Below are 20202 nucleotides of genomic sequence, written 5' to 3'. Positions count from 1 at the left end.
TAAATATTTAGAATTCCTAATTTGTTAATTGATTTATTTTATAAACTTTCAAAATATTTTTTTAAAAAGTTTCCTTTAAATAAATTAAGAAATTATTTAATAAATAAATATTCTATCAATATTTAAATCTTAACATTAGCAAAGTATTTTTTTATTAAATACCAAATTTAAATTAAAAAATTAATTATAAAAATCTTTATTTCAATTAATATCAAAATATATCTCATTTTTATATGTAAATTTAAAGTAATGCTTCTTTTTATTCAGATGACAGCTTAATTTTGAATTTAAATCATAACAAAAACTAAACGGCTTTCTAATATTTTTATTTGATCAAATAATCTATCAAAAATGATAAACCTAATATTTTTATTCATTTATTTTTAAATATTTATTTTAATAGTTAGTATTTAAGCAAATTCTAAACAAATAACTCACTTAAAAATAAATAAATACTGATTTATTATAGGAAATTGTTTGGATATATTTTAATATTGTTTAAGTGATGAATTAAAAAAAATTTATTTTTATAAATTGCATTTAAATTAATTTTTAAAATAAATTGTTTTTATTAAAAACTTTTTAAATGAAAATACTTTAATAAAAAATTTAGTCTTTCTTTGGAAATAAATATTAAAAAGTAGTTTTTTATTTTCAATGAATAAGCAAACTTTTTTCAGAAGATTTATATTCTAACTTCTCAAATATATGATACTCAAAGCTATTTATTTATCTAATCTGTAAATTTTGGATAATAAATTGGAAAATTATAAGTAATACATAGAAGATAAATATTTTTTAATAAAATTTTTGTTGATTAATTTCTTGAGAAATAGGAAAATAGTAAGTAATAGGATAAATAATTAAATTAGAGACAAAATAAATATCAAATAAAATGGATTTCAGTCAGTTTAAAGACGAAAGTAGCTCTGAATCCAATTTTGAAGAATAAGATAGAGTAGAAAGCTTCTTGAAAAAGAATGAAACAATTTTAGATTATAGCAGCATTGATTAAATTTAATAATCCTTTAATTCATCAGATTTGGCTATTTTATAATCAATTCATAATAAAATTGGTAATCAAAATAGCTTATTGCTCAAAAATATAGAAATTGCTCAAAATCCTGAAGGATTTAATAAAAATTTGAATCCTGGACAGAAAGATGTTGAAACTAAATAAATATAAAAAGGTGAAGCTATTGAAGATAAATAAGAAAGTTTGGTTTCATCTCAAAATTAAAATAAAAAAGTGCTCAAAAATAGCTAAAATTCAGATTTATTGAATGATCAACTTGAGGCGCCTTCTTTATCTAATTAAAAAAATCAATAAGATTTTTTGTAGGAAAAATCAAAATTAACATCCCTTAATGGATAAAATATTATTTAGAATTAATAATATTAAAATTTAGAGTAAAAAAATTAAGTAAAAGATAATATTGAAGAAGAAAGCTTAATTTTATCTTAACCATCAAATAAATAACCAATTGAAAACAATAAAAGCTTTAACTAATAGGAAACATTAAATACTGAGTTATAAAATTAGTAAAATATTATTTCGTAGTAATAATTTCCAATAACTCAATAAAATATTATTTAGAATTAATAAAATTAAAACTTAGAGTAAAAAAATTAAGTAAAAAGTAATATTGAAGAAGAAAGCTTAATTTTATCTTAACCATCAAATAAATAATCAATTGAAAACAACAAAAACTTTAAATAATAGGAAACATTAAATACTGAGTTATAAAATTAGTAAAATATTATTTCATAGTAATAATTTCCAATAACTCAATAGAATATTTCTTAGAAAGAAGAAAGCTTAATTTTATCTTAACCATCAAATAAATAACCAATTGAAAACAATAAAAACTTTAAATAATTGGAAACATTAAATACTGAGTTATAAAATTAGTAAAATATAATTTCGTAGTAATAATTTCCAATAACTCAATAAAATATTATTTAGAATTAATAATATTAAAATTTAGAGTAAAAAAATTAAGTAAAAGATAATATTGAAGAAGAAAGCTTAATTTTATCTTAACCATCAAATAAATAATCAATTGAAAACTAATAATTTCCAATAACTCAATAAAATATTTCTTAGAATTAATTATATTAAAATTAAGAGTAAAAAATGATAATAAAAGATGATGTTGCTAGCAATACTTAAGAAAATAGAATGTTACCTTAATTAGAAAATCAAAAAATTACAAAAAATAACCAAAACGGTATCTAATAGCCTATATTACCTCTTTTATTATCTATGTAAAGTAATTAGCAGGATTAATAAAGTAGTTTTTAGTCATAAAAATCTACAATAAATTCCTCTAATGGATTGAAAATACTTTAGAATTAATAATATTAAAATTTAGAGTTAAAAAATCTAGATAAATAGGATATTGATTAGAATAATGAAGATTGCTCAAAAAAGTTTTAAATAAGTAATCAATAACATTTTTAAAATAAACAAAATTGCAATCTTGAGCAAATATTACCTTTCCCTCATTTTTTACCTAGCCAAAGTGATTAGGATTTAGAAAGCATTGTTATAATTGATTAATCTTCAAAAATAGATTCTTCTAATGGATTGAATATCCTTTAGAATTAATAGTGTTAAAATTTAGAGTAAAAAAATCTAGATAAATAAGATATTGCTTAAAATATCAGTGATAGTTCAATATCGTCTTAAAAAGATAACCAAAAACTTTTTTAAAATAATCAAAATTGCATAGATGAAAGCTCAGTTTAATCTTAAAGAAATTAATAAACTATTATTGAAAATGTTAATTAACAAGAAACAAAAACTCATTATTAATCTAATCAAATTAAATAGCAGAATGAATAAATGATATCATTAAATTAATGTCTAAAAAAATAATCTGAAAATAAAATTGATTATGATAATAAATTATTAAACCTTTAAGAAAATCAGATAAATTATTGCTAAAAAAAATTAATTACTCAATAACTAAGCCAATAACAAAATAATAATCCAATTTAATAAAGCAACTATCAATACAATAATAACAATAATTTAAATGGTAGTGATTAAATTTAACTATAAATATCTTAAGAAAACATTTCATAATAATAAAGCTCAAATGATAACTTTACAATTAGCTCTACCCAAAAATAGTTTGGATAGAAACTTTTAGAAGATTAGAAGAATATTCAAAATATCTCAAACTAAATTGACTGTTTAGATTTAGATAGTTAAAACGTAAACAAATTTAATTTACTTGATGGCAATTCCTCAAATAATATTAATAAAATAATTTAAACTAGATTATTTAAAATTAAGAAGATGAAAATAGATAACTTCAATTTTCATCAGAAGACGAGGGTGATAACGAAGAAAAAAAAACTTCTCAAGACTAAAATGTAAGCAAAAAACTCATTTTTATATTTATTTATTTTTTATTTATTTAATAATTTAATTTCTTTATTAAATATAGATATTAAAACAACATTAAGAATTGTTAGGAGAGCCTATAAGTAGTATAAGCAATGTAGAAATTGATAGCAATTCGTCATTTTTAGATGAATTTGAATTTTTAGAAAATAAAAAGCATAGTGCTCTTTATTAAAAGAGCAAAAACATAAAAGATTTTTGCAATATTCTGAAAAAACAAAAGTAACTGAAATAATAATATGTCTAAATTGAGCCTAGAGATTACTAAGAGGAAATATTTAAAAATCTTATTTAAAATTATGGAAATTACATTATATTTTTAGAAACAGGAACAGGTAAAACATTAGTAAGCTAAATGATAGCTTAATACACTCTTTCAAAGTTCAAAGGGTCTAAGGTATTTATTTATTTTTATTTTAGACAAAATAAATCATAAAAATACAAAAAAGTATAAATATATAAAATGTAAAGAGGAGGGAGGGATTTATAGATAATTCTATGAAAAATTAAAGAATTAAAGAAATCTTGAATAAACAAACCTAATCCAAATTTGTTTAATATTTGATTTTTTTTAAAATATAAAACAATTTTGTGTTTCTTGGTTTTTTTCTATCTTCTCTTTTTTTGATAAATAGATATTTTTTCATATTAATATGAAGACAAAATTAATAGAATTTCTATTCAGATTTAGTTTTTAAAATATAAATTTTAGATATTTTTTGAAAGAATTATGAAGAAAAAATTAAATTAAATTTGTTTTCAGATTAAATTTTTAAAATAAAATAAATTTATGTTCAGAAAAAAATTAAAATTCAACACTAAAAATAAGAAAAAAATACTTTTACAATCATAATATTTTTAATTCACTTAACTTTTACTTATTCTTATTAATTTAAAATTTTAATTAGGTTGCATTTTTAGCAAATCAAGTGAACTTAGTGGAATAACAATATAATAATTTCTTGACGTATCAAAGATCAATAGAAGAATATTTAGTCAAACAAAATTTATCTGAAGAGATAAATTAAAATATTAACATCTCTTTTTTCCATGGTAAAATGAATTTAGACTTCTGGAATAGATCGTTTTGGTAAAAAAATGTTGAACAATCACAGATTATTTTTTTTTCTTCTTAAATTTTTTTGAATGGATTGAGAAGAGGTCATTTCCAGCTCACTTAAGTAAAATTATTATTAAATATTTTGCTATATTTTAAATAAATAATTTTTTAGTTTAAATTGATCATATTTGACGAATGCCACAATACTAGTAAAGAACATGCTTTTTCTTAAATTATGAAAGAATTTTACTTTTAGTAATATTTATTTTATACATCAGCATACAAAATTTTATTTATTTTATAATCATAATGATAGAGTAAAGAAAAATGATATTGTCTTAAAAAATACACCAAATATTATTGGATTGTCTGCTACTCCTATTACACAAGGAAATAAAGGAAATTTTAATGTGAGAAGAGAAATGCTAAAATTAGCTCATAATTTAGATTGCTAATTTATTAATTATGATTTACAGAAAGTCTATGCACAGTTAAGAAACATTAAATAAACTGAGAAGTTTTATGAAGTTAATATGAATGAGAATGATTATCAATACATTGAATCTAACAACATTAAAGGCTTTGATCAGGCTGATAAAGTTTTATATGAGCTATAAGAGTAATATCCTGAATTAAAGGAGCTATATAAATAGTTATAAGCGCTTAGCAGATTAGATAATCTTGCTTCTAAAGCCTTTACTCAAATACTTAGGAAAATAATTAATCTCTTAGAAGAATATATCATTATTTTAATTTATCAAATAGGTAATTAATTTTATATTCAAATGTTTTATTTTTTAATATTTATTATTATTTTATTAGGTGTTTATGTTGTGCAATTTTTTATCTTCGATATCTTGTAAGAACTCAAAGGTGTTAACATAACTGCACCAAAAACTCTCTGTATGAAACAATAGCTGGAGGATATCTTACAATAATTTTATGAAATATTTAGAGCAAAATACAACAATATTAATAATGATCTTAGCAATAAATCATAAGTTTTGCTATCAATTCTTTCAAAAAGTGAAGGTATTTCTTTGATATTTTGTAATAGCAAAGTTGTTGTCAAATATGTCACGAAGTTCATTTAAAGTGTATTCTAAAATAGTAATTCAGACTAAAAATGTTGCGAATATATAATGGGATAAAGTAAATAAATATTTATTTTCTTTGTATGTATATTTGATATATTACTTATTTTATCATAAACAGCAAGCCAAAATAAAAAAGATGAAGAAGATGATAATAATTTAAAAATAATAAATAGCATAAATCCGTATGAAATCTAAAACTTAAAATCGTAAAGTGTATAATAAGCTTAGAACATTATACAACAAGAAAAATAATTTAGTATCAAATTTTATGCGCTAAAATAAAAATACTCTGAACAATAAAAGATTGTTGAGAGATTCAGAAACAAATAATTCAAAATTTTAGTAAGCACTAGTGTTGTTGAAGAAGGTTTCGATATTCCTTCATGTAATATCGTCATAGCTTTTAGCAAAATAATTAGTCAAAGATAATATATACAAATGAAAGGTAGAGCTAGAGCAGAAAATAGCAAATTTTATGCCTTAGTTGCTGTTTACAATAATGTAATATTTACTTTTAATATTCATTCTTACTTACTTACTTACTTACTTACTTACTTACTTACTTACTTACTTACTTACTTACTTACTTACTTAATTATTTTATAAAAACATCAATTAGAATAAGATAAAATTATAAAACCATTAAATAGTGAGTGATTAAATAAAATAAGAATACTATAGCTTATCCTTATTGACCTAAAAGTAATTTAGTTAAGAAAAAGAAAAGCGTAATTAATTTTTATTGAAAAATTATTATTTAATTAAAAATATTAAATTTTGTTATAAATTTAGATTAAGTTAACGATGAGGATGATACGTCGATGGAAAATTATGAAAATTTCATTATTCCAGAAACTAACGCAAATGTGAATACATTTTGGGTTAAAGAAATTGTCAACTAATTTTGTCAATCGTTTTGCTACAATAGTTAGTTGGACAATAGATTCCCAATAGTTTTCGACTGTTTAATGTAAATATTTTTTTAAACATTTAAATTCATTTAAACAATTATTATTATAATGTATGTATGAATGAATCAATGAATGCAGTAATGAAAGAGGTTAGTATTTGTCTCTTATCATTTTACCTTTTCAACTCTAAGCAAATATTTTTATGAATCTCCAGAAGCTAAAATTTAAAAAAGAAGATGCTTAAAGATGTGCTTTTATGCAGGCAGTCAAGAGCCTATTAAAAAACAGTAATTTATTGTTAAGTTTTATTATCAAACGATTTTTATTTTATTAAAAAAGAATATATCTCAAATGAGCTAAGACCGAGACATAAATCTTACAAAAATTTCTATTTTGGAAGAGGTGAAGATGATTACTATGTTGAATACTCTGATAGATATTTTGCTATTATATAAAAGAACATGCAGGAAGTATTTGTAGGATATTTAAATGGAAAAAAGAGATAAATTGTTGTCTACAAAAAACTTTATCGTTAAATTGTAGATGAAGTTTTTGTTTAAAAAGAATAAATCTAATAAAGAGAATTTCATCCCTTTTATCTCTATGATATATAATACAAGGGTGAATTACTTTAAGTTAAACTTATTTATGACAAGCAGTGTTTAGAAGGCTTTATCCATTAAGATATTAAATTTATCTTCCATAACTAAATTGTAAAATTAATTAAAATTAATTGAATATTTTTACTAAATATTTTTTTAAAAGAATTTAAGCAATGAAGAATTAAACGAAATTAGAAAAATTAACCAATAAGCTCATTTAAAGTTATTAAATCTTGATAAAATGAATCTTGAGCCTAAAAAAATTTACACTAGCAAATGTTTAATTTATAAAAAAACATAAATCTTAGATTATAAAAACACAGAAGAAAGTGTGCTAATTAATGAAAATGTGGTTTTTCTTTACATAATGAGTGATCTGAATTAAAATTAGATCAAAGAAATTAAATAAATAAATAACCACATTGATTAAATTAGAGATTTTCTTAAACTTAAAATTATTTCTGAAAAAATATCAAAAAAACTTAACTAAGAAATAATTGATTTTTAGAATATGCAAATAGAACAATTAAATGTTTTTATCAAGCCAAATTTTAAGCTTACTGGTTCGCTCTCTAAATCAAATATTAAACAAGATTAGAAAGAAATTTATCCTCTTTAATTTGAGAATCTGTTAACCTTAACAGAAAGAGATTTAATCTAAATTTTTTAGAAAAAATAATTAGAGAAAAACCTTGTGTTTTTAGGAAAGTAATATTTCAGATTTATAACCAGCATTAATGTTTTCAATGAAAACTTTAAAACACACTATGATATTTTAATAAGTGAACTAGATATGAGATTTAATGATTGCTTTGTTATGTCTAAAGCAGTAGAGTCTAAGTTTTTTAAGTACTTGCTGATCAAAGACTATGTAACTTTGGCTCCTTGCTTGAGTATAATTTCATAGAAATTACATACGTTTGTTGCTGATCAGTTAACATTACAAGAAAAAATTCTTATCAAAAATCATTAATAAAATCCATTAAATTATAACATGGCAGAAATTAGAAACAAATAATTTACAGAAATAATTTATTATATAATAGGAATTACCATAAATCAAAACCAAAACATTTTCAAAAACTTTGAAAAATATAGCTCATTATTTTAACCTCTTCTTAAATCATTTAACTTGATTGAAAAGTATAGTGTTTTAACCAAATTCGTAAATATCTAACCAGAATAGATTTAGTATAAACCTGATAAATAAAATTTATTAAATTAATTTAGCTAGAATTCTATCAATTACAAATTTAATAACATAGGTCTTCTCTAATAGGTATTTACTCATTCTTCATATAAATAAGATATGGTTTGTTCAGATCTTAATAAGATCTTTGGAACTCTAGAAAAATCTTTGAATGACTTCATCACCGAAATATAAAAAACAGAAAAAAGATAATCTTTTATACAGCTAAATGATGTTTCAAATGATGTACTTTCATTTTTAGGATCTATAATATTCTCTCAAATAGTCTTAAAGCGACTTTACACGAGATACAGTCAATCCAATCCAAGTATTTATTTATCTATTTCATTTCTTTGATTGATTAGATTTCTATTTTAAAAATTTATTATTTTGAGATGAATTCAGAAAATTGTTTTTATATCCAATGAGTGATTCTGATTTTTTATATAAATAAATAAATTTAGATGAATTAGATATTTTCATGGAAATAATATGTTGTGAATAAACAAAGTCTTTCTTGTCTGCAAAATTTAAATTAGATTAATACTTCATTTATGGGATTCAATATTAATAAATATTTTAAAAAATAAATCATGCAGCTAATTTTTTGAGATAGTAAAACATTTAGAGTTTCAGAAATATTGCAACTAACTATAATAAGGATATAAGTATTTTATCTTAACTCTTTGACTCTTTGGTAGGAGCTATATATATAGACTTACAATAAGATTTTGAAAAAACATCAGATTTCTTTAATTAAAATTAACACATATAATTAATTATAAAAGATATTTGCCAAATAGCAGATTAGTATCCTAAATATTCTTTAATTAAAGTTTTAAAATAAAAGGGATATGATTGGGAAGATATTCAAATTATTAAATTACCACATCCAGAGTAGTTCTTACCAATTAATTAGAATAAATATAACTTCTAGATTTATGATATTAAAAATGAAAAATTACTTATTGATAAGGTTTTTGAATGCCAAAGAATCGAAGAGGCATATTTGGCTATCAAAGAATAAATCATTAACAACCCAATAAATTAATAGTCTTTATGAAATTAAAAATCTCATAATATTACTATTTAAATAAATTACTTATGGTTAATATAAATTTTATATTTCATAACATATTTCTTATTTTTATTTTGGAATTAAAATATTTAAAAGGAATAACATTCGTTTTTTATTTAATAATTTGAAGGTATAAAAAAAGCATAAAATAAATTTAATTATTTCTTGCTCTATTTAATTGTATATTATTAATCAATAATTTTTATGTCTTATTTTTTTTAATTTTATGTTACGATATCTTAGTTTACTTTACATTAATTAATTCTAAATATTCTTAATAAATTTAATTACTTGAATATTTATTATTAACAAATAAAAAAGTTATTTTTTTTTGTTCAATAAAATATTTTTTAAATTTAATAAATTCTAATATACAAGTATTGAATAAAATAAAATAAATTTAATTATTTCTTGTTCTATTTAATATTATATTATTAATCGATAATTTTTATGTCTTATTTTTTTTAATTTTATGTTATGATATTTTAGTTTACTTAGCATAAATTAATTCTAAATATTTTGAATAAAATTAATTTCTTTGAATATTTATTATTAACAAATAAAATAATAATTATTTTTTTTGTTCAATAAAATATTTTTTATATTTAATAAATTCTAAAATACAAGTATTGAATAAAATAAAATAAATTCAATTATTTCTTGCTCTATTTAATATTATATTATTAATCGATAATTTTTATGTCTTATTTTTTTTAATTTTATGTTATGATATTTTAGATTACTTAGCATTAATTAATTCTAAATATTTTGAATAAATTTAATTTCTTTAAATATTTATTATTAACAAATAAGAAAGTAATTATTTTTTTTGTTCAATAAAATATTTTTTATATTTAATAAATTCTAAAATACAAGTATTGAATAAAATAAAATAAATTTAATTATTTCTTGCTCTATTTAATATTATATTATTAATCGATAATTTTTATGTCTTATTTTTTTAAATTTTATGTTATGATATTTTAGTTTACTTTAATTAATTCTAAATATTTTGAATAAAATTAATTTCTTGAATATTTATTATTAACAAATATAATAGTAAGTATTTTTTTTGTTCAATAAAATATTTTTTATATTTAATAAAAATCAATTTTTTTGTTTATTTTTTATAAAATTTATTGAATCTAATTAAAATTAAATGCTTTTAGTAAAGAAGGCCATCAAGAAAAGTCTTTTTTTAATCTAAAAATATTTGAAAATATCTTTATTATTTGGAGGAGTTTTCAATATTGTTTGAAAAACGATTTTCACTTTTGAGCATTACAACTTTCAACAGAAAATTTCTGATACAGCAAAATAAATAAGTAATTATTAATAATTGAGATATTTTTCAGAAATTATTTGTATTTTTAAAAATATTTTAATTTACCAAACTGAATATTAATATTTTAATTGGAAGATTTTAGTTATTTTCTTAAAACTGATAAATTTAGAATTAAATTTTTGGAGTTACTATATCAAACATCTTTATATTTGAAATTTATAGGTATGTAAGAAGATATTTGTATTAGTAAGTTGAACGATTAGTTTCGTGTTATTTCTTTTATCAAGGTTTGTGGAAAATTTACAAATAATTAAGTAAATACTTAAAAGGATTTAAAGATTTTGTTTGTTATTATATCATTTGATAAACATCTTCTCTATTATTGATAATTTGTTTTTATAAAATAATTAAAATTACTTGCTTGGTTTTTTATTCATAGCAAAATGAACAACATTTTGAAAACTGGCTATTTAATATTAAGTATATTAGGAGCAATTTGGGTTCTTTAGATACTATTTTAGTTTTTTAGGATAATTTATGTTCATTTTAGAAACCTTTCAACAGTCCTTTAAAAATATAAGAATGATGATACTGTAAAAGGAAACTATGCTGTAATCACAGGCAGCACTGATGGTATAGGAAAGGGATATGCTTAAGTTTTGGCAAAAGAAGGATTTAACATTTTATAAATATCTAGAAATCCCACTAAGCTATAGAATGTAGAGAGCGAGCTTACTAAAATCAACCCAAACATTAGAGTTAGAAATATTATTATGGATTTCGAAAAACCTGACTACAAAATGGTAGAACAATAACTAAAACAATACCAAATATCTTTATTAATAAACAATGTTGGTACAGGTGAAGGAGGAAATTTTGAAGAAATGGCTGATGAGTATAATGAGTCCTTGATCAACTTGAATATTAGATCAATAATCTACCTTACATAGATAGTTGTTAGAAATTATAATAAAAATACTTAAAAAAATCGCTTAGGAATAATTAACTTAAGCTCTTTTTGTGGAACTCTTCCTTAGGGTTTTGGTTCATTTTATAGTGCAACTAAGGCATTCGATGATTTCTTGAGTCGTTCATTAAGTTAGGAATACTCTAAAAAGCAAATAGATGTTCTTTCCTTAAGAAGTTTAGTTGTCGACACTCCTTTGATTAACAAAGGAAGTAAACAAAATAATAAATTATCTAAAATCGGAGCTATCAATCCTATCTAAGCAGCAGAAGGGGCTTTAAAATGGCTTGGAGTTGCTTCATACTCAAACGGTCATATCTCTCATTCCCTCTAAAGCTTTTTTGTATATAATTTTATACCTTAAAAGCTCTTCCTTCCAATTTTTGCAGAATAGTCAAGAGTATTTTATCAAAATGTTAATGAAGGACACAAAAAAAGCATGTGATTACTCAAATTAGAAGATGTGATTTGATCTTTTTTTTAAACAAAATCTATTTAAAAACTGAAAAAATTAATAATAAATAAATAAATAACCAGTATTATTATTAAATTTAAATATATTTTTTTGATATTTATTCATTATTTAAATTGTTTGATTTTAATATTTTAATAAAATAAATTGTTTTTTTTAAAGTTTTTTAGTTATAAAAAAATTTAATTTTTTGTTTGTTAAATATTTTTAAATTATGAATATTAAAGACTTTTTTCTTCTTTCTGACAAACTCTTAGATATTTTTCTTAGTTAGCTAGTTAGTTAATTAGATGCTAATAACGCACACAAAAAAAATTTATTACTTTGCGTTAAATTTTTGAATTTTTTAACACTTCAAGTAAGAAAAATAATAAGCATTGTAAATTAGATATAATTACGTTTATATTAATATCTTTTTTGTATTCTTTGTAGGATTAATATAAACTCTAATTTTTTTACTTTTACTAAAAACTATGAATATTATTATTAGTTTTTAACAAAATTAATAATGAATCTTTCTTATTCTTCATATTATAAAATCCATTAATGTAAAATGATAATTCATGTAATTGTTTTTTATACTATTTCTATAAACAAACGTCTTTAGGTTCTTATAAAATAAAATAATTTAGCTAGCTTTAGAGAATATGTTACAGTATTTGCAAATTTAAATGAAGAAATGCGTTTTAAATCTAAGTGTTTTAAGTTATGTTCAATTCAGCATGAAATTTTTAAAAGACATTAACGTGAATCTTTAAAAAATAAAAATGTAAGACTCCTAAATTTTAAAAATATATAGAAAAATAAAATTCAAGTGTAGAAAGAATAATTTAAACTTTTTAAATCTTTAGAGAAATCTTACATTTAAATTAATTAGAATATGATTAAAAAGCACTGAATGGTATAACTAAGGTTAGCTTTTTTTTTATCGATCAATTAATTTCAGATAATCATTAAGATGAAAGTGTAATTTAAAAAAATTTGGTTTACTTTCAATATCTTATTTGATTAAGTTAGGTTTTTTCTTTTTTTTAAATACATCAAAGCAAAAATATTATCCTATTGAAACTTATTAAACTTTTCTTGTGGTTTCTATAAACTTTTAGATTGCGTTAAATCACAATTATTTTTTTGTTTGTTTTACTTGTTTGGTTAATCAATTAATCCTTTTCAGTTTTCTCAGATACTGGTCAATTACACAAATAAAAAAGAGACGCAGCTCTTCTTCTACTTTCAAGGTTAAATTAAATTCTGATATTGAAAATCTGGTAATTATTATTCAACAAATTTAATTTAATTAATCTAAATTTTCTAAAAGCAAAGTAAAGCAAGCTATCTAAATAAATAAGTAAATGGACATAGCAGATTAACGCAGAGCAAATAGAATGACTTTAGTGTCATTATTAATAAACATATCAAATGCATTGGGCATATATTTTGCAGCTCTATCTTATTCAACGCAAAGCCAGTTTTTTTTCAATCTAGTGATGGTTGTTATGCTTATTGATAAGATATTGTCTGTAGTAATAGTAATTATTAAGTATTCATACTTGCAGACATGGATTTTAGATGCTCTTAATCTAACCTTTCTAATTAAGTACTCACAACTATACTTTCCTGAGCATTAAAGCATGTTAACTTATGCTATCTATATAAAAGTTATCCCTGCCTTAGTTATTTAGCTTGTTTACATGTATTTGCAAGGGTCAGTCTTTTGTGGGATCGATGGAAACCAAACAGGAATCTTTTTAGCTTATCTTTAGCTGAATATTTTAAATTTATTTATGACTGTAAAGGCTCTCTTTGTGAATTCTGAAGAGTTTGTTTAGATATAAAATGGTAATGCTGATTTCAGCAACAGAAAGATCTTACTAGAGAATTCTAAGGATCTATTTAACACTTTTTGCTTATACAATATGTGGGCAGTGATTTTAACTCAGCCAAAAAGCAGTTATTTATACTAAAATGTTAGCTTGTGGTGTGTAATTATCTATTTTCTTAGTCTGATTCTTGAATTCAATAAGACCAAGTAGTTCAAATCTACTGTCTATGCTCTCTGCAGTTTTGAAATTTCCCTTAAAAACTTGAAATCTATGCAGTATTATGAGGTTTTTATTAAAAAATTTCACACCATCCGCCTCCATTCAATATTAATAATCTTTTTACTTATAAGTACTTGCAATATTTTGATGCAAAAGTAGTAAGATAAGGTTTTTAATTTAAAAGAAAGCTCTTATGCCTACTACTTATTAATTTAGATTTTAGTACTATTTAATTTTCTGATTAGTTTAAAAAAAATCATACTAATTCACAAATTAATCAGAATCAATATTAGCCATAAAAATAAAAGCATCACATAGTCAATTGATATCATACTTTAAGATACAAAATCCTCTCACTTCATCCTTCTCAAAAGCTTAAGCCTATTCTATGACTACTTCGAAATAGATTCTTCCATAATGTTCTAGGAAGACTATGAAAAAGACCCAATAACCGAAGTTGAAAAATTCTATTTCTTCTCCAAGATCTTCGAAATCTTGATAAAAAGAAATGGTTCTATTCTGATTCAATCCTTCCTAAAGACTGAAAATGGAAATTAAGTCACTCTCATAAATAAAAATTTCAAATTTAATGAATAGCTCTAGCTATCTCTCCTTTCCAGCAGCTAATACCTGCCTGACATATCAATGTTTAACATATAATTCAACAAAGAAAACTGCAACAAAATAATATAAGAAAGATACTCAAAAGGTATTCTCTTTGACAATACATTTTATTAAGCTTTACAAGAAAAGCAACAACAGATGCACGAAACTTCAGCTAAAGTCTTGAAGAATTCGATGCTATAAATCTATGCATTTTAAAAATAATTAAAATATCTCGTAATGAATAACCCTTCACAAGTCTTATTCGATTTATACGAATGAGATCAAAGCAAAGCAAACCATAAACTGATACATATTAATACACTCTAAATAATTTATTCAAATTTCCAAATTATTAAACAACACTAACTTACTAAAAACTAACTCACTAAACAATTATTTGTCTCTATATGTTTTATTCAAATTTAACAATACTATTTATTTTAGTAATTAATATGAACCAAATTTAGATTTCAATTTGATTTTTAAAAACTGCTTTAAAGATAAAATACTAATTAAATATATGAATGGATATTTTCATTTAAAATACGATTAAACAGCTTTAAATTATATTATATTATATTGTATATATTTTATTTTATTTTGTTAAAGAGATGATCATTAATCTTAATCGAATTTGCTAAGACATTTACCAGGAGTGTAGAAGAATGAACCACCTGTGCAAGCTTAGCAACCATTGCCGAAAGTTTGAACACAAGGACCACCTTGGCATAACATAAAGAGATTATGGACGATACCACAAACAGGGGAGTAAATCATGGGGCACATTTTGTTGTTGACAGAGTTGGGATGGCAGAAAGTACCGTTTTCAGGATAGGCTTCACAAGGACCCTCAGCAACGAAAAGGACACTTGAGTCTTTGCAAGCATTGCAGTGACTAGAGAAAGTAGTTCTAAGGGGTTTGCCACCTTGTAAGTTGGATTGCTTGATTGCACAAACAGGTTCATAAATGTCAGTGCATAATTTGTTGGCAGATCTATCCTTTTCTTCACAGAGGAAAGTTTAGGCAGAAGAAATAGCTAAAATAGCAGCGAGAACGATAATAAATTTGTTCATTTATTTTAATTTGTTAATTTGGTTGAGTTATTTTTTTATTTTTTTGATTAAAAATATTAATTATTACTTTAAATTGGAGGGATTTTTAAACTAAGCAAGCACCTTTAGTGAAAACAAAGAGAAATAAATTATTGATGAAATCTTAATACTTAATCAAGATAAATACTAAGCTAAAGTTAAATAAATAAATAATTAAATTACCAAAAGTGCTTAGTTATAGAATAAATTTATCTAATAGAAATTTATAAAAACCACCTTTGAATCAATCAGCTTATTCAAATCAAATAAACAAGCCTAAGATAATTTTATTTTAAATTAATTCTGGTTTTTTTTAGCTAACTATTGAATGCAGATAAGACATTCATGCATTACTTTTTTAATAAAATGTTTTTTTGTTGCTATAATTTTTTTTTTCTTTGAAAATAGTTTTGGTTTAGAAAATAAATAAATAAATTAGCGCGTATCATGAATTAGAACTAAAATAATAAGCAAAAATTATAATGAAATCATATAAGATAATTACATCCTTTATTATTAAGTATTATCATTTGTCAATTTTATTTTACTTAAATTAAAAAAAATTCAATTTTTCTTTCACTTGCGATTAAACTTTTATTCAATATTTTTAATCTATATAGGAAGTTACTTGCCAGCAATACAAATAAATATTCTACAGCAATAATCTAAAAATTTTAAAGACTACTTCATTTAATCTTTGCAATAAATACCCTCTCTTACAATAATGACTTATTATATCTATTTGGAAAGTTTTGGGTACAAATTTAATTAAAAATTCAATTGTAAAAAATATTGTCCTTCTTTTCTAACTTTTGGAAATCTATTATGAGTAAATAAAAGAAAAAGTGTAGTATGAAAAGTAAAAAAGTTTATATGTTTGATAATTAATTAATATATTTATGATTACTATAAATATGTAATTATATATAGTATTTACAAATTTATTATCAAAACTCAATACTTTATTAAAAAAATATCATCTTAACAAACATATCTTTTCTTATCTAAATAAATCTTAGATTAAATTACTAACAAAAACACAAACAAAAATTTACATAAAATTAATTAATTAAATGTGTATCTATTTATCTATCTAAATCTTTAAATATATTTAAATTATTAAAATATTACTCTTTTATCTTAATATCTAAACTAAATTTTCTTTTTTTAAATGAAATGGACATTAATTCTTATTTTTATTCGTCAATCTTTCAAAAATATTAAAGTAAAACACATCTAAATTCAGTAAATTAAGATTTGAATAAATTGCTCATATTTTTTCTATTCTATAAAATTAATCTAACTCTATATAAATTAGATTCTTTTCAGTAAAAAAAAAGCATGAATTTAATAAATTAATGCATCATATGTGTAATAAAACTGGGAATCAATAGAATGAATTTAAATATGAGTAAAGAAAAAAATTATTAAATATAACAAAATTAATATTAAGAGATAAATTTATGAATTCTAATTTAAAATAAATAGTAATAGACTTATCTATTTTAAAACTCTGATACTTTTATTTTTACGATAGTTAATAAAATTAATTGAGGACAATAACATACTTCATGCAACAATTACAATTTTTGTTTTAATATTACAAATGAAAAAAATTCAATAATTATAATTTGATAAAATAAATCTGTAAGTAAAGTTTTTATATTAAATTTTTATAATACCTTTTACAACAAATCGAAATCTTTATATATATCATACTAAAAACAAATATATACAATCTTAGATAAATAAAATAACAATTTAAACTTTATATTATTTATACTCATATATAATTTATATTTTGTTTCATATTTTTACATCATGAATCAATAAAGTTTATTAATTCTTTCAAATAAAATATTTAAATGAAAAAATAAACACTTTGACATATTTAATTAATCCTAAATTTCATTTTTTTTGCTTCGTATAACAAAAAAAAAGTTTAATAATTTCAATTTAACACATTAAAAATTGTAAGTAATTAGAAAAAGAAAGAAAGGTTTTAATTTTTTAAATAAATCAATAAGTAAACCACAAAAAATAACAAGAATAAAAGATAGATAGATTAATAAATAGAACAGTACTATATTTATATAATTATATACTGTAGATTCTTATATATTAGAATCCATATATATTAACACCCATTTATTGATTATTTTATGCTAAGATATATTTTTATTTTTTTAATTAATAAAAAAATTCTTCAATAATTTCTACTCCAGATTATTTTTTAATTATTTATTTAATATTTTTTACTTTTAAAAGGTTGGGCCTACAAAAATTAATGTTAATTAAGTATAAAATTATTTAAAAGAAATATAAAAATAGTATAAATGAATAAATAATATTTATCTAAAAATGTTTGTTAGAGTTTAATACATGTAGATATATTGATTAATTTAAAAGGCATTAAAAACATTCATTTTAATTTTATATTTGTTTATTTAACATCAAATAAATAAGCTTTTTAAATATAAAAACTTTACTTTTTGTTTTTATTTTGTCAATTTAAAATTATTCAATTTTCTTCTTTTGTAATATTGAAAAAAATAAATAAATATTGTTGGAGTAAATATGCCCTTGTACTGGCTCAATATTTTAATTTAAAATTAACTATGTTTAAATTAAAAAAATAGAGTATTTATTATATTTTATCTATCTTTAAGTCTTTTTCTATTAATTTTATCTTAGAATTCATAAATTTATCTATCTCTAAATATTAATTTAATAGTTTTATATTTACTCATATTTTAATTTATTTTCATGATTCAATAACTAGCTAGTTAAAAAAACCTGAAAATTTTTAAATAAAATCATCTAATCAGTTGATTAAACAAACATTATTTTTATAAGTTTCTAATCGATGAATTTACTATAACTAAACACTTTTGGTAATTTAATTATTAATTTGTTAATTTAACTTTGGCTTAGTATTTATCCTGATCAAAAACTTAAATTCTATAAATAATTTATTTATCTCCGTTTCAATTAACTAAAGGTTCTTCCTTAGTTTAAAAATCCCTCCAATTAAACTAATAATTAATAATTTTAATCAAAAAATAAAAAAATAACTTAACTAAATTAATAAATAAAAATAATAAAAATGAACAAATTTGTGATCGTCCTCGCTGCTATTTTAGCTATTTCTTCTGCCTAAACTTTCCTCTGTGAAGAAAACGATAGATCAGCCAACAAATTATGCACTGATATTTTTGAACCTGTTTGTGGTATCAAGCAACCCAACTTACAAGGTGGCAAACCCATTAGAGCTACTTTCTCTAGTCACTGCAATGCTTGCAAAGACTCAAGTGTCGTTTTCGTTGCTTAAGGTGCTTGTGAAGCTTATCCTGAAAACGGTATTTTCTGTCATCCCAACTCCGTCAACAACAAAATGTGCCCCATGATTTTCTCCCCTGTTTGTGGTATGATCCAAAACGGTTTTATGTTATGCTAAGGTGGTAATTGTGTTGAAACATTCAGTAACGGTTGCTAAGCTTGTGCAAGTGGTTCATTTTTCTACACTCCTGGTGAATGTACTTACCACATTTAATAAGAATAATGATAATCTCTTTTGAAAAAAAGGATATATATGTAAATATAATTAAAAAATGATTAGTTTGAAATAAAATATATCCATCCATTCATATATATATTTAGTATTTAAGATTTAAATCATTTTTTTATAATGAAATTGAAATCTAAATTAAGTTTAGTTAGTTTAGTTTATTAAAATAAATAACTAAATAGTATTTATTGTTAAATTTGAATATAACATGAAGAGAAAAATAATTATTTATTTATTTATTTAGTTAGTTAGTTAGTTAGGTATTTTAGTTATTTTCTGTAGATTTCTAAAATGAAAGCTAAAATGAGAGAGACTGTTAAAATTTTTTAAACTATCTTTTTATTTTATAGTACAACTTATTATAAGAGTTTTGAAAGTTAAGAATAGAATAATTAATATTTAATTTGAAAGAAAATAAGAAAAATTATAATAAAATAAATATAAAATTACCTTAGCTACTCCTTGATAAGGATGATTTTTGAAGAAGGAGCAAAAATTATCAAAATAAATAAATTTTGAGAAATACTATTTATTATTTTTGGATTTTAAGTAAATTAATAAACATTAATTTAAGGTCTATTTATAATAAATAGATAAATAAATGAGTTAAAAAACTTCTAAAATAAAATAATTATAAAATTTTAGTATAGACATTGCATATTTTTAGTCAATAGTTTTATTTTTAAAAAAATGAATTAAAATAAAAAATGTATTTATTATTTTTATATTTAATAACTTTATTTATTTGTTTGTTTGTTTGTTTTTAAATTTAAAAATATAACAAAATTTTAATAAACAATTAAAAAGATATTATTAAT

General features: G+C 21.0%; 5 protein-coding genes across 5 annotated transcripts; 4 read left to right on the top strand and 1 right to left on the bottom strand. All coding sequences in view use genetic code 6, as the record gives it.

Moving 5' to 3' along the window:
• Positions 1–895: 895 nt before the first annotated feature.
• On the top strand, positions 896–9337 carry TTHERM_01216140 (type III restriction enzyme, res subunit; the record flags this gene model as incomplete). Its single annotated transcript, XM_001009465.2, has 14 exons — positions 896–3223; positions 3289–3384; positions 3459–3812; positions 4324–4596; positions 4648–4730; positions 4792–5240; positions 5298–5627; positions 5691–6073; positions 6192–6300; positions 6365–6542; positions 6622–6770; positions 6823–7196; positions 7249–8602; positions 8739–9337. 14 exons carry the CDS (start codon positions 896–898, stop codon positions 9335–9337), a joined length of 7059 nt encoding a protein of 2352 aa, XP_001009465.2.
• A 1743-nt stretch (positions 9338–11080) lies between these two features.
• Positions 11081–12049, top strand: TTHERM_00463910 (oxidoreductase, short chain dehydrogenase/reductase family protein; the record flags this gene model as incomplete). Its single annotated transcript, XM_001018888.3, has 1 exon — positions 11081–12049. The coding sequence occupies one exon, from the start codon at positions 11081–11083 to the stop codon at positions 12047–12049; it is 969 nt and encodes a 322-aa protein (XP_001018888.1).
• Positions 12050–13563: 1514 nt separating this feature from the next.
• Positions 13564–15003, top strand: TTHERM_00463900 (transmembrane protein, putative; the record flags this gene model as incomplete). The annotated part of the gene is made up of 3 exons (XM_001018887.2): positions 13564–14174; positions 14250–14276; positions 14400–15003. 3 exons carry the CDS (start codon positions 13564–13566, stop codon positions 15001–15003), a joined length of 1242 nt encoding a protein of 413 aa, XP_001018887.2.
• A 336-nt stretch (positions 15004–15339) lies between these two features.
• On the bottom strand, positions 15340–15798 carry TTHERM_00463890 (kazal-type proteinase inhibitor 1; the record flags this gene model as incomplete). Its single annotated transcript, XM_001018886.1, has 1 exon — positions 15340–15798. The coding sequence occupies one exon, from the start codon at positions 15796–15798 to the stop codon at positions 15340–15342; it is 459 nt and encodes a 152-aa protein (XP_001018886.1).
• A 3073-nt stretch (positions 15799–18871) lies between these two features.
• On the top strand, positions 18872–19381 carry TTHERM_00463880 (kazal-type proteinase inhibitor 1; the record flags this gene model as incomplete). Its single annotated transcript, XM_001018885.2, has 1 exon — positions 18872–19381. The coding sequence occupies exon 1, from the start codon at positions 18923–18925 to the stop codon at positions 19379–19381; it is 459 nt and encodes a 152-aa protein (XP_001018885.1). The 5' UTR covers positions 18872–18922.
• Between the last annotated feature and the right edge of the window lie 821 nt (positions 19382–20202).

Source organism: Tetrahymena thermophila, assembly GCF_000189635.1.
Source record: "Tetrahymena thermophila SB210 genomic scaffold scf_8254593, whole genome shotgun sequence".
Classification (NCBI taxonomy): domain Eukaryota; phylum Ciliophora; class Oligohymenophorea; order Hymenostomatida; family Tetrahymenidae; genus Tetrahymena; species Tetrahymena thermophila.
The sequence above is the reverse complement of the archived record's forward strand: the minus strand, read 5'-3'. Positions and strand labels throughout refer to the sequence as shown.